The 15,614-nt window shown below is 40.1% G+C and overlaps 1 protein-coding gene across 3 annotated transcripts in view; it reads right to left on the bottom strand.

The window, feature by feature from the left end:
* The window catches only part of LNX2 (ligand of numb-protein X 2), a 37,648-nt gene that overhangs the window by 15,828 nt on the left and 6,206 nt on the right, over positions 1 to 15,614 (bottom strand). For 2 of the 3 annotated variants that reach the window (XM_017731381.1, XM_008631462.2), the window contains exons 2-4: positions 10,340 to 10,871; positions 2,406 to 2,644; positions 1,165 to 1,364 (exon numbers count right to left, since the gene is read on the bottom strand). In XM_017731381.1, the coding sequence (XP_017586870.1) occupies positions 1,165 to 1,364; positions 2,406 to 2,644; positions 10,340 to 10,740 (840 nt within the window). In that variant the 5' untranslated portion in view covers positions 10,741 to 10,871. Of the gene's footprint in view, positions 1 to 1,164; positions 1,365 to 2,405; positions 2,645 to 10,339; positions 10,872 to 13,904; positions 14,003 to 15,614 lie in introns of those variants that run through there. The other variant, XM_017731380.1, reaches the window with a different exon arrangement.

The following is a 15,614-nucleotide window of genomic DNA, read 5'->3' as shown; positions in this document are numbered from 1 at the left end:
ACTCAAGCTCCCTATTCTGCCAAACAAGTAGAGCCCTTAGTATAAAAGTAAATGAGGCAGCATTCAATCAGTGTCTGCAATTACTTGTTGAAAAGGCAACATCTTGGAAACCTCTTGGGTTGTTTTCTTGGCCAGCCACTATGCTTACACTCCAAGAGAGGAAAAAGGCACATTTCTCAAAAGAGACTTTATTTTCTGAAGTGCAAACTGATTTCCTTCCAAGGATAACTAACTGTATTTAAGCTACTTCTATCGGCTTGATTTCAAAACAGTGAAATGAAGAAGGCTTACAACTACATTTGGACTGATCTTAGGCTGCCAGATCAAAAGCAAACATTCTTACTGAAGTAATTTTGAATTGACAATAATATATTTGTTTCAGGTGGAATGATTAAAAATAGAAGCTGGATGACTGTTCTGTTTATGCAGCATGCAGTTACTGTCATTCTGAAGTGTCCTATAAACAACCCCTTCCCCAAATATAAAAATTTAAACTTCAAAATTAATAGAATTTTATCTTTTTCTACTGCCTGTGGCTAATTACTTAAAACCAAAACAAAAATACACAATCAATCAAAACCAACTTACATTTTGTTTATTTTTTTTCTTTAAACACTTACAGCACCTGGCTTTAAATCATTCCATTGAAGGCTATCACTGAGTCTTTTATACATACTGAAAGATGCCGGTCAACTGCCTCGGCTTTTGGAAGGCAAGAGTGAAGCCAGATTAAAATAACAGTTTAGATGAAGCCAGCCTTACAATCCACAAATTGCTTTTTACATAGGACAAGTTACGCCAACTTGCTAGCCAGAAATAACCTTGGGCTCCTTCGGAATGCATGCATAAAGTTGAAATAAGGACCAAGTCCCACAACATTTAAAAACAGAAAAATAAACTTGTATTTTAAACGTTGACAACAGATGTTAGGGAGGAAAGATAATGCCAGAGACTGGTCCGACAAACAACATAAAGCATGATAGCCAAAAGTGCTAGAACAACAGGCTCTGCTCTGAATATTAATTTGCTTTCCAACTGATAATTGCAAAGCTAACATTGACACAACATAGTCTGACAAGGAAAATCTTCCATCTCATTTTAACAACAATTCTGCAAGGAGTGAATAGAAAGCAAGCAGACAGAATACGTAATTAGGTTCCATACTTGAAGTATTTGGTCTCCAGCAAGAAGTCTTCCATCTCTGGCAATGATCCCATCTCGATAAACCTCTTGAATGACAATGTTGATCAAAGGTGTTTCATTGCCACCCACTATGCTAATTCCTAATTCAATATAAGGATTGGACCGATGAATTTCAATAGTAGTGATCTCTCCTTCAGGCAAGGTAGGTGGCTGTTGATTTGCTGCCAATTATTTTTAAAAAGAAAGACAATTAATATCTTTTCTACCTCATTCGCTTTCAATAAAATAAATCACCAAAAGATAATGTAGACAGGTCACAAAGCAGCAGTTTAACAAAAAGCTAAACCAGTGCAAATGAGTCCGTTCCACTACTTGTTGAAACCCCATGCTTGTTAGAAACAGCTCTCTAATGACTTAGCAGCATCCATGCTTCCTGAAATGGGGTCATTTGGATTGGAATAGGATATTCTGAACCCTTTGGATCCCATCCTTTATAATAAATTTCATATACTTCATTGGGTCACCTGGGGATTTGCATTTGGTGATGAGGATAAAAATGTATTTTAGGGGTTACTCCACGATAACCTCTTTGTCTTGCAATTGCATTAGGAGCTGCTGTTGAGTTACTGGGTTAACTGAAGGAGCCCATTTCTGAAGCAAACATGGATACAACTAAAAAGGGAAAAGGAGAATGCTAAAGGATGGCAAATATAGAGGAAAGGGGACAGGACCATTTTCCTCTGTGGTAAGGCTCAGCACTTCCTCTCGAAAATCCCAGATGCTAAAGGTGTTACTGCTCATTTGGTGCAGCTGGATGCAGGAGTAACTCAGCTGCCTATTTTCTCGAGCAGGACAGCGCTCCATCTGTGGGAAGGCTGTTGATCCAGTTGGGGGGAAAGGGTGAAGAGGGAAAAACAAATCTCATCTTAGAAAACAACTTTTGTAATTTTACAAAGGTTACACTCCTTCTATCTCACTTGTGAGGCCAGTTCCACTAGCAGATTAACAAGAACTACTGCATCGTGACACAATAAATGATATAGCACCACAGTAGCTGGCACACACTCAGATATTTCTTTCCTTCCTGTGACTTTATCTCAGTTGTAAACTTGCACATAATCGAAACCCACTAATATTTCTCCAGAAATTGCAAAAGAAAAGAGCTGAAGGTGCACATTCACAGTTGGTAAGAGACAAGCTCTGACACCACAAATGTTTCCACATCTGATAAAAGAGACTTGAGAAGATAAGTGATGACATACTGTCTGCTACTGTGTTCTCTTCAAAAGGCGGATTGTCGATGCCGGGCTCATCTGTCCACACGGGAAGGGCGGGTGAGGTAAAGCTCTGCTCAGCTGGCACTATTCCCTGATCAGCGTCCGGAGATAAACTGCTGGGCTGCTCCAGCCCGCCGAGACCACTCTCGCCCTCTGCTTCTGCTTGCAGCTTGCTCGTTTTCCTTCTCTCCAGAGCAACCCTCCGATGGGAAGCCCCAGGACACCTGTGAAGACAACATTTGTATCATGGTTCAAGTCTGCAGCCCTATTTGTAGCACAAAATGCCCAAGTACTTCATCAAATTAAATTAGTCTTCTTCAAAGCCACAGCTTTAAACACAGCCTTAAAAAAATATTAAACACACTGAATTTTAAGGCCAAAATATGTTTTAGTGGACAAAACCCCATTACTGCTTTCCTCACAAAACTTCTACTAGGTAGTCTTTTGGCCATGAACTCAATGTGCTATAACACCTTCTGAATGTAGACTTACTCTGTTACCATAGAATGGTTTGGGTTGGAAAGGGCCTTCAAGATCATCTAGTTCAAGCCCTCTGCCATGGACAGGGACACCTTCCACTAGAAGGTGGATTCTGTACATTTCAATTTCTGGAAGATAACCTTGCTGGAAAGATTAAACAGGATGGTCAAAAAAAATCCACAGAAGAGAAGCCCTGTTCCAAGACACAACTGGAGACCCACTGAAGCCATCTCCTTTCACCTTAGTAAGCCAGAAGAAGTAAGCATCATATTTTCCTGGGCTCATTCAAGGGATTAAAGAGATGAAAATTTTACCTATATTGCAATCTAAGCATTGAAATACTGAAAGAAAATTATGCTTGTCTAGGAATCTGTATGAAAGGTTTAGCAAAAGTAACAGCTCTGTTCATCATCTCCTCTTGGACCAGTAGAAGGCGTTTACATCTCCCTCCTGTCTCCTGTTTTTAATTTCTGACTTCACATAGGAGGTGCAATTTTTTGTTTCCCTCATGCAGCAATGCTCCCTCAGCATTTGATGCTTCTCACTACAAACTCAGTTTTTTGAGTTTCCATTACTCTTAATGCAGTATTTTTTTTTTTTTTTGGGTTATGTTTAAAAGCCTACAATAGTTTATTGCATAAAAGGGCCACAATGTTGCAAATTCATGGAAAGTCTTCATTTATTGAATCATTTTGCACTTACACGTACATAATTAGATGTGGACATCAATCTTACATATGCCTCTGTGACAGTTCTGCCAGTGTCTGATAAATCACGTCTTACAGTATTCGATGTCCTTAAAGTTCCTGCTTCTGAAGGTGCTGACCACCTAAAAAACACTCATACTGTAGCAGTGCCAGAAAAAAAGGAATCACATTCTTGAAAGGACTCAGTGTTTGAGAATTTGGCAGATTGTTATAACAAAAGAAGAAATTATTTATTTTTGCAAGAGAAGAAATGTGTCAACAGAGTAAAAGACAGCAGAAGCCTAATGACATCCTAACTTGTTAAACCAGAATGTTTTGAGAATCATGACTCTGTTCTGACATTCTGTAAAAGGGATTTGGTAATTATATGGTTAGACTGTTTCAGCAGGGATTTTGAAGATAACCTGCTAACAAAGTTTTCAGATCCAAAGAATGTTGATAAAGCTTTTGTGACCCCCAGCCATGTTGTAAATACATGATACCTATTTTTTTTTTTTTTCGATATACATAGAACGATAGAAATGGCTGTGGCTGGGCCCCATCCTGCCTGTCCTTGAACACTTTCAGCAATGGGGCAGCCGCAGATTTCTGGGAAACTTCTTCCAGTGCCTCACCACCCTCACAGAACAGAATTTCATCCTATTATTTAACCTAAATCTACCCTTTTTCAGTTTAAAGCCATTCCCCTTGACCTATCACTACATGCCCTTACAAAAAATCCCTCTCCAGCCCTCTTACATCCATTTTAGATACTGAAAGGTGCTATAAGGCCTCCCTGGAGCTTTGCCTTCTCCATGTTTAGAAGAAAAGAAAAAAGGTAATCAAATATGCTCTGAAATACGCAAAAAACCATACATTAGAGACAGTTCACATTATGACATGATGCATTTCAGAAATAATTCCTTGGGGCTTTTCCCAAAGCAACTGCTGGTCATTTTGTTCTTCAAAGCTAAGAAAGTGTAAGCATGAAAGATGAAAATTATTTGACAGGTTTTGCTTTGTGAAAATGTTTCTATTATTTTAATGATGGAACACAACCCTATCTTTTGGCTCTGCCCAGACAGTATTTACTACAGAAAACCACTGGCACAGTGGGACTGATTGGCCAATATATCTGTCTGGTGATAGAGACACACAATTACAGGTGAAAATCACCAGGAAATTTCTATCACTGACCATTTCACAATGCAAATCTCAACATAAAAGTCCCAAAAGACCAAGAAAAATAAGGATGCTATCACTTCCCTCAGTATTTCTAACATACTTTAACTTGACGGGTTAGCCACATGCTCCCTCAAATCTTAACATGGTCAACAGGGAAAGAAAATAAAATAAAGGAACAGTCTCCAACATCACTCACTTCGGCAGCAACACAGCAAGGGGTAAATGCTCTTGCAGAGAAAACCTTTTGTCTGCTGGGAGCTCTGACAGACATGCTCTCACACACTGATTCACAAGAATTTAGGACAAAACCACCCCAAGCCGTGTGTCCTTGCTGTCCCTGAACTGCTGTGCTATAAAAGTGGTGCTCCTTCAGCAAGGAGGCAAATGAACAGAAACCAACACTGTCAGAGAACCACGCTTCAATCCCACTGAGCCTAACATCAGAGTCCAGCCTTACTGGACTACTTCCGAGAGCAAGATACTTCCTTAGATACCACCTACCAAACCACTGTGCTGTTGTTGACTCTGACTCAGCCATCTCACAAGGCCTGAGGAGCTCAAAAGACCTGCTCGAGGTGGCAAAGCACACCTTGGAGTTTTGGGTTTTTTTAAGCTGTGTCAAACCAGGACAACATGAAACTCATCCCTGGAAGTGTCCTATTTCTGTCAAAGCCTCCTAAACCACAGCCAGGTCCTCCTCCACCCTCCTTCACAGAGCACATTCTCCCATCATTACCTGCCAGCTGATGAAAGTCATCACACAAAATATAAATAGATTTGAGGTTTATTTTTGCCAATGATGTTTAATTATCATTTCAAAAGCTAGCGTCAAGAAATGTAAACAGCCTCCTGAGCACACCTACTCAGTTCAGCGGAATCCCTTTTGCGCAGCACTGTATGAGGCAAAAAAGGGGAAAACCCCACAGATTCTACCCCAAATTAACCAGTAATTGCAATAGACTCTGAATTTCAGTCTAGTATAGTGCAACTGCATTGCCAAAAAAGTAGTTGTCTAGTGGAGACATTAATTCATGGGATGCCAGTTTCTAGGTCTTTAAACACAGCATGCTGCCTACCAAGCAGCCAAGCCCTGTACTGGTATTCAAGCAGATCTAAACGGAGATTTTTCCTTTTCACTTGCAACATAAAAAGATTTTTACTGGCAGTAAGAATGTATTATTCACAAACAGCAAAACCATACAGCAGTTCTAACAGTTACAAAGTGCCAATAAATCTCCAGAGGTGCACACTGTCACTAATACCAAATATCTGGGATAAAAAGCATTTTGGACTAATCTTGTAACAAGTTATGTACACAGATGGGCATCTCATGATGAAAACAAGCTTTGAAGGTTGGATTCCTTTACTCATGAAAACATTCTCATAAAACAAATTGCATAAATAAGGGTTGAATTCAAACTTATAGAAATGGCATCTTGAATCTACCTACAAGGCCAGAATACCTCGTCTAGGAGCAAGAACAAAGGCAGGACTGTTTTAAGAATATTTAGAAATTCCTTAATTTCTTTCATGAAACAAGACGCTCAAGAGAAAGATTCCAACTCAAACTATTCTATGCTAAAGCAACTGAGTGATATTATTTAATGGGAAGATTGAAGGGCAGTTATTCTACGGATGTAAAATTAGCTTCAGCTTATATTCCACTTCTTCCTCTACCCTCTTTAGCACCAGCTTCTGCTCAGTTCTGGATGGTGACAAAGTATAGCTTTTACCTTCAATTTTTCTTAATTCATATCAGACAGAGAAGAAAAATGGCTCTTTTTGTTTGGTGGGTTTTTGTTGGGTTTTTTTTACTGCCAAGTCTGCTGGATTTCTCATTTAAAAGCTGACTTCTTGGAACACTAGCAGCAATCCCTCTTTGCTGATAAAAAGAGCTTTCATACAAAATTAAGATGTAGTTTACAGGGTATTTCTGTGGAATAACAGTAGGAGCTTGAAAAACACATTTGCTCACTGACTACTGAAAAGAAAGAATTCATTGTAACCTACGCCATCAGCTTCTGCCCAGTCTAGTGGTTTGATAAAAGCAAACACACTAAATAACCTCAGACCAGTTGCACTAAATCATTTTCCAAGCAGGAGCTGTATTTAAGCAAAGACTGCAAAGAAGCAACCCCAGTGCCTTTGCTATTGCTCATAAAACTTTGCCAGCAAAACGACCTTAAGCAGTAATTCTGGCAAGATTTACAGCTGCAATTCTAAGTAAAACCTGATGCTGCTTTGGAAAGTTAAGTGTCTGGGGGGTTTTTTTTGACAGGAAAAAAAAGAAGGGAAAAAGAGAAGAAAATGGGGGAAATGAGGCACCAGGAGTTACCTAGGTTTAGGAGTCAGAGAAGACTAAGGAAAAATAAAGAAAGAGTGGTTTGGGTGCATACTTCTCTCTCCCACCCAAGAGCAGCTTACAACGTTGTCAACAAGCTTCAGAGCAGAGAACAACCACAGATTGTTTACCTTTCAAGCAATGGATAGAACCCATAGGGCATGGAAAAACTATCAATCTGTTGCCTATCCACTTACTCAAAAGAGGGTTAAATCCCATAGATCCTCTTCACTTCTGGTGTTTGAAGTGCCAGGCAGGGACAGTGCTTGCAGCTAACACAGGAGAGAGTGGGAAGAACAGGACTCACCAACACTGTCATAAACACCAAAATAACTGGGATTGCCATGATTTTATATGATAAAATTGTGTACCTTTACAACTTGTTTTCCCATGGCTTTTGTTACTCTAAATCCATATATTAAGCATGCTGAGTGACACACAATGAATAGCCCAATTGTTTCTTCAATTCCAAAAAAGGCAATCCTATATAAAGTTCAAACTTAACTTGACATAAAATTATCTGCAATGTTTCCCAGTCAGAAAAATGTCTCCATCCAAAATGATAACTTAAGCTACCATAGGGAAATACAGGAGGTGAAAGCTAAAGCCCAACTCAAAAGCCATAAACACAATACCTGACCCTCTCATTATAAAGTTGTATGAATTTCACAATATGTTTTTGTACAATGGACTTTTTTCAGTTCTGAAAAACCCGTAAGAATTTAACCAAATTAAAATTTTACACAGAAAATCTCAGTAACTTTTTGTTGGATTTTCTTCTCATAAATTTACCTTTGATATTTAGAAATCACAGAATCACAGCATTAACTAGGTTGGAAAAAACCTTTGAGACCATTGAGTCCAACCCATGACTGAACACCACCACCATGTGAACTAGATCATGGCACTGAGATCCACACCCAGTCTTGCCTTGAACGATTACAGGGAATGAAACTGGCACTTACTTTACCAAACATTAACACATTTTCTATACCAAGTGACTGAAAAACAGTACATTACTCATATGGTCCTTTCCTTTAAATCGTATTACATGCATTGTGTTTAACTTTAAAAACCAAATTTGCAAGTGAATGTAATGAAACTCAAGAGTTTAAGAAATCAAGAGTATTTTCTTTGTGCAACAAGGTATCATGGAGTGCAATTAGTGACTGTGAAGTAATCAGGTTTGTGTCTGATGCCTCTCATCTCCTTGTGGGAGCATCTTGCGGTAACCTTACAGTCTGAGGCACCTGGTGGATACAATGACATTTTCTTCCATCTTTTATGTTCAAATGGAGGCAATTAAAAAAACACTGGAAAACCCCAGTGTGAAGGTTTTTAGACAGTGAAAATTAACCAGCCATACTGCTTTTCTCAGAAACAGAAACCAGCTCATGTAAAGCCGTGTTGAGACTGGTTTATATTAATCAATGCTGACAATTACAATAATACTGAATTTTGTATTTCTTTCCTAAATGTAATGATCAGCAGTAGAATTTTACTGGATTCACTAATCCATATAGAATTAAATTCAAACTACGCAGTTACTGCCATCATTTATGTCAGCAATGACAATTTAGAGGTGTTCAGATGTTTGCAAATAAACTTAGTTGGAAACTGTAAATCACCATATACTCAAAACGTGTATCAGCCAAGATAACCAAGACAACAGAAGGAATTGAAAATGAGCAGCCTTCTGCAACGGAAAGCTTTTTTCCAGTTGACAAACAGGAAAAGCCTGTGACTCAGCTCACTTGGATTCCATAATAACCTTGTGCATTAAGTAAATGGATATTTCACATATACTTAAAGAGGGCATACATAGTGTTCTATGTACAAATAAACCACATGATCCTGTTGTAAACAGCCCTAATATCATTCAAGAAGATGTCAGCCAAGGAAAAAGGACTGAAGAGGTGAGGGATATGACCGTGAGAAACCAGAAGACGAATCAAATATTTAGCAGCAGTCTTGCTAGCATTTTGCTTTTTATTAAAATTGAATCCGTTTAATACCAGGATTATAAATCATGAAATAGTTAGGCCTCCTCATGACCCCCAAGTCATCATTTAGATCAGAAACTTGCCACAAGGAAACAAGCAAGTGCTTAAGCTAACACGGAAACCACATGGAGAATTTAAAGAAGATAAAAATCTAGAGAGAAAGGCTCCTCATTAGTCCCTGTACCTCCCTGACATGGACACCATACTACAACAATGAAAAATATCCAGGCAGATCCAGGCTCACCACAGTCCACAGGGCTGCTGCATGTTCTGCATGCCCAGAGTCCTCCCAAGCTCTGAATCCCCAGAATGCTCAGGATGTGTGGAAAAAGGAAGAGGGCACACTGGAAGTATGAATGCAAACGAACAGTTTCCAAGGCAGATGGTATCTGTCCTTTTCCCCTTCTCTGCAGAGCACTTGCCTGCACACACACCCACACCACGCACATGCTCCCAATGTCCTCTGCAACATCATTGTTCACCTGAAGATGGTCTCCAAGAGTATCCAAATGGACAAAGACCAAGACCTGGAAAGGAGTCCATGGAGAAGGTCTGTGCACCTCTCAAATGAACCCTTCTGTCTGGGTGGTCACCAGTGCCACTGGACTGGACTAAAGGCAGGCAGAGAAGGCCCACCAGTCCTGAGAGATACCATGTCCATCTGCCTACCTCAGAACCAATTCTGATGTAACTATTCCTGACGAAAATTTGTTTAACGTGTTCATAAACACTTCTAAAAATGGGGAATGGACAACTACCACCTAACCAATCTATGCTGGTGCCCAACCATTGTAAAGCTTTTTTTCCTAAAATCTGAACTTAATATTCTTGCTCCTATTGCACCATTTCTCTCCTCTTTGCAGACAGAGTCTGCACATCTCTTAATTCCCCCTCCCCAGCTTTTTTCCCCCTAATCAACTGCCATTGTATTTTATTTTTCTTGATAAATCATTTTCTTCAGACCTCTAATGATCTACGTCATTCTCCCTATGGCTATCACCAAGCATTCTTCACTATTTTCTGGTGTGATGTACAAAAAAAGGGTAATCCAGTGCATTGCCTGTGCACAGTTACAGACTGACCATTTCCTACGGTCTTTTGCCGTGAATTTAAAAGCCACCACCAACTCTCTCCCCCTCTCCTGCCCCCAATTTCTACTGGTACACAAACTGGCCACAAACACGGGGGTAGGGAAAATGCACTGCAAGCACCTGCAGCGCTCACCTGTTTTTAAGATGTGCCGCTAGGTCACATCGCTGCATCACTTCCTGACACACAGAAGAGAAGGGGCACAAAACAAAGAGCTTGTCTAACAGTTTATGAACGAGGATGCTGGATTTTTTGCAGAGTTTAAAATGGAGTCTTTTTCGATCCAATGGGCAGAAATCCTTCTCCTGCAGAAAGTTCCTTAGGCACTTGTAGCAGAAAGTGTGTCCACAGGGAGTGTCCAATGGCTGCAACAAGGGCTGAAGGCAAATGTGGCAGACCAAGTCATCATCCACTTCGTTCTGGTAGTTGTAGAGATGGTTCTCCCTTGTCCAGTGCTGCTGGCCACACTCAAAGCACAGAGGGTTCAAGGAGGCATTCTGCTCCACTGCAGCCATGTCATCACCTGTAGTCCCCATTTTACAGCTAAGAAGGCTGACGGATCCTTCTCCTCTTCCTTCTCATAGGATGGGGATACTCATGTAAAGCTCACAGCGAAGCAACTTCTTCCAGGGTGACTTATATATGCTCTTCAGTCAAGTGTCATTTTCTACAACAAATAAAGAAATAGAAATTATTCATTTTACAGGAAATATGGAAGTTCTCTTCAAAACATCTGACTTCTGGGTTTACCAAAATACAACAGCTAGATAGATCGGGGAATATTCCTGTTTTCTGTGAATTTGTCATAGAAAAGAACAACAAAAAATCCACAAATACGAATCCTTTTACAACACAAACATTTTACGGCTTCATAAGGGCTGCTGCAGTGCACAGTCTTCACCTGCAAGATGACCATTTTGTGACAGCAAGGACACCACATTATGCATTGTCACACTTAGAAGCATGCAATTAGCAGCTGGCACAAAAATACCTTATCGTGGAATGATGGTTATATGATCAAATAATTAAATGTGTTCTTTAATATGAGATAACAATTTTAATCTGGTTCTACTCTATTTTTAGGATTTTGACTATACAGAATATTAGATTATTAGCAAAGTTCTAAATACACTGCATTGAAAATAACAGCAAACGGCTTACCCTGGTTCCTTCCATTAGTAATATTGCAGATATATCATCACTTACTTCTAGGTTTTCTCTGTGGATTGCTACATAGTAAGAAGGACTAAGTAATCCTTCTTATTGCTACACAGTAAGAAGGATTCTATCCAGTATGCCCCATCTGATTTAGTACAGAGGCCAGTAGTAAAAGTATGGAATAAACTAGTAATATGAAACTACGGATTTCAAACAACTTCCTTGTTTTGCTTTTTACCTAACAAAGTTACAGCATACTCAGTGTGGCAAGAAAGGACTGTAGGTCTGTCACCATGGGATTTATTTTCTAAACTTTTTATGTTATTAAACTTTGCCCCTCTTAAAATAGCTGCCTGGGCAGGAAGTTGTGCAGCCATCAGTCTGCAATTTCAAACACTAAATCCTTATCCCTCCCAGCCTTATTTACCCTTCTCTCCCTTACAGAATCACATTGCCTGACACACACAGCCTCATGATTTAAAAAATAAAACAAATTTCCTCACAGTCTTAAGACACCTCCATCTTTGTTAGTTTTGGTAAGCGTTCTCACTTGCGAGGGAAGGAAAAAAAAAATCAAATCAGAGCAATGCTTACTTTGTGCCTAAATTCTTTATTGCAATTCAGCAAGCAACACTCATGACAGACCTACTGTTTTCTAGCAGAGTAGTAGCAAGCATACAGAGAAATGAAAACTAGTAGTCTAGGTATCAGCCCATCATCTTTATTCTGGCTGTTGAAATGCAGTTCTAAACATATTCTGAAATTCATGTGGAACACATACATTTCCCCGTCTTACATTCTATGAGATTCCCTATTTTGATTTTTGCCCCTTAACCTCACACAGCCAAGCACAAGACTTAGAGCACATTTTACAAGGATTATTATATCCTTTGACGCAAAAAGGATTAAATAGTAATTTGTAATCCAGGCTCCTATTCTGCCATGGAAATTGATGCTCATCATTGCCCTGTCTTGTAGTAGATAATGTGCACCTTCTGGAAAGGATTTCACAAGGGAAAAACATAGCAGTTCTTTGTTGCTGGAGACTAAGAATGCAAAATGAGACCCCAAAAGAGATTAGTCAAAAAACCAGTCTTAAACATATTATGTAAGAGCTCAAAGACTGGAGAGCAGATAAGGAAAGCAGCGCAGGGGGCCCTCGTGCTCAAACCACAGCTCTCTCGCTCTGCATTCATGCTGCTGGATTAATGCAGAAGGGATGAGACCCACCTAATGGCTGGTCTTTATGTAATGCAAAATAAACCAGATAAATGTTCTAGAAAAAACACAGCACTGATTTATGACTTTACCAAATTATTTTGTGACTCAAGGCACCAGGGGAGGAATATATGGCATGAGTTGTATTGTGCTCGGGGGTACCTGCAACACCAACAGGCCCTGCAGAGCAAAGTGACACGCAGAACAGGCAGCAAAAACCACTATACGAGTGTGCTGTCCAAACTGTAGACCTGTTGCTACTACTGACTATGACCAGGAATCTCCCTCCTTCTCCAAGCAACCAAAATCCCAACAAAGGACCAAGTCCTGTTACACAGAATCATAAAATATTCTGAGTTGGAAGGGACCCATCAGGATCATTGAGTCCAACTCCTGGCCCTGCACAGAACACCCCAAGAATCACACTGTGTGCCTGAGAGCATTGTCCAAACTCTTCTTGAACTCTGTCAGGCTTGGTGCTGTTACCACGTCCCTGGGGATACCATTCTAGTGCTCAACCACCCTCTAGATGAGAAACTTTTTCTTGATATCCAACCTAAACCTCCCCTGCCTCAGCTTCATGCTGGTCATGATGAGTGCGGATATCAGTACTTGCCCCTTGACCTTCCCCCATGAGGATGCTGAAGACCATCAGCGAGGCTATGGAAAAACCCAAGCACCATTCTGTGCACTGCTGTACTGGAGATCCAGTTAGGACCCCTGAGAGTGAGCATCCCAAATTCACCTCCTTGAAGGCTTCTAGTGTTTCTATCCTTTGAAGTCAATGTAACTCACATGGCAGTCTGTGACAGAGCACAAGGCAGTGTCATACAGTAAATATACCCATGAGGTATTTTGACCTCTATGACTGGCTATGGTCAAAGACACCTCTCTTTTAGGAGGTTGTAATTAAATCCTTTTCTGTGTTAAAAACTTTAGCAAGTCTATAAATTTTGAACAAAAGGTAAAAGCAGAGAAGTCACTGAGCAACCAGGCATTCACTGCCATGTTATAATGACAAGCCTTCTCTCTTAGAGAAGGTACACCCAGAGACAGGCTCTACTTACTGAAATCACAAGAGCTTGTCACTTTATTGCCCACCACTGCAGGAGGTGAGCAGACACACCTGTTCCTAGGGCTGACCCATCCCAGTGTCTGAATGCTGCTGGTGCAGGGACAAATGCCCTGGGCTGCGCTTTGCTGCAGAGGTGCTACCCTGGGCCAGAGACAGGCTATTCCTGGTGGCAGCCGACATTGCCTCGGTGCTGCCAGTGCCCCGGTAGTTTAAACCATCAATAAATGCCATATAAACTAAGTCCACTACCTCTTCTGCAGTGGATGTGACCACCCTTCCACCACCTCTCTGCCAGCAGTGCTGTGGAAGAAAGGAATTGTGGATTACAGCATGAAGATTCAAAAGAAAAAAAAATCCCACTGGCACTACCCAAAAAACCCCAAACCAACAAAAATAAATAAATAAATAAAGACACCACCACCCCGACCCCCCCAAAAAAAAAAAATTTAAAAAATCAAAATTTCTTTACTTTCACACTGCTGTGCTGTACTTGGGGCAAGCCCATTCCATGACTGAGGGAACACTCACCAGGAGTTTTATTGTTCATACGCTGTGGCTGACTCATTATTGATCTAAGGACTTTTTACCATCTGTTCCCAGCGCAAAATATCAATTTATTTACAAAGTTCACAAACACAGAATTTGCGGTCTGAGCAACAGCTGGGATGACTAGCCAGGACTACACTTCCCTGATGTAAAGTACTATATCTCTGAAATCCACAATACCAGAGCACTGCCATTTAAAATACCCTACTTCGACCCTCTTTCTGCATCCCTTATATTATTTTCTGTATCTCTTATCACAGCAGATCACCAGCTCCACAGGATGATAACAGCCCAGGAAAGCTGCAAACAGGAAAAATAACCAGAATTATAAAAAATATGAAGTGGGTAAAAGAGGCAGCCAGGCCTGTTATTCAAGTCATGCAATTCCCTAGAAAGTAATTTTCCCAGGACTTCATTGAAACAGTCAAATAGTGCAGGTGGTGCCCTGTTTTCAGTTTTAAATTACAATCTACTTGGGAACTGGACAAGACTGGACATCCAGCTGTGCAAATTTTTATTTTATTTTTTTAACTGGAGTGTGTGCAAGAGAAATTTTATAGTGAAAAAGACAGCCTTATCCTTAGGCCTCCTCTAGTTCTGATTTATTGATTCAACAAACATTCTCTGGAGAAGCTCGACACATTTTTACAAAAGCAGAAGATGTCAGTCTTTATACCTACATCAGATTTCACAATGTTTATTCCTTCTGTCTGAATGGGCGCTATTAAAATTAAAAAAAGCAAACCACAAGCAAACTGGAATTGTAGCAATAATTTAACCTTTTAACTCTAGTTGTCTTTACGTAAGTCACAAATAATTAACACTAGTTCCAGTTTGAAGTTAATGGAAACATGTATTTTGCAATTAATAGTCGCAGAGATTTAAGCAACCTACTTCTAAAGTATCTTATTAAAATCCTAGAGATTTACAGCCCATTAACTGACTGTTCAAAAAACCCAAGTATACCCCAGAAGTAAACAACTATGCAAAACATCCATCTTACTAACTGATCTCTTTAAAAATTACCTTTAATATACCCCAATTTTCTATTTTGTTTACAACTGTCTATACAATTTTCTCAACCAAAAGCAAATGTCAAAAGAACACCCTGAGATGAATGACACCCCTGTTCCTTTGCAGGACTCCATTGTCCCTGTATCCCAAAATGGCTGGGATGCAAATCTCATTTCTGCACCTGAAAACTCTAACCAGAAGGGATGTATTTGCACAGAGATCTCTCTAACCACTGAATCAATGATTAATTTCTACGGTGTAGTTTAAAGCAGCTGCAAGTGAAAAACTGTCCACTTGTATTTTCCCCTTGATTAAAGGCCACTGGGTATTGGTTCTCCTCTTCATCCCAGAGGAGATGAGATGCCAAAATTTTGCTGCCTGCTGGCATCACAGGAATGC

The sequence above is a fragment of the Corvus brachyrhynchos genome, unplaced genomic scaffold, assembly GCF_000691975.1.
Source record: "Corvus brachyrhynchos isolate BGI_N302 unplaced genomic scaffold, ASM69197v1 scaffold103, whole genome shotgun sequence".
In the NCBI taxonomy this organism is placed as follows: Eukaryota; Metazoa; Chordata; class Aves; order Passeriformes; family Corvidae; genus Corvus; species Corvus brachyrhynchos.
The sequence above is the reverse complement of the archived record's forward strand: the minus strand, read 5'-3'. Positions and strand labels throughout refer to the sequence as shown.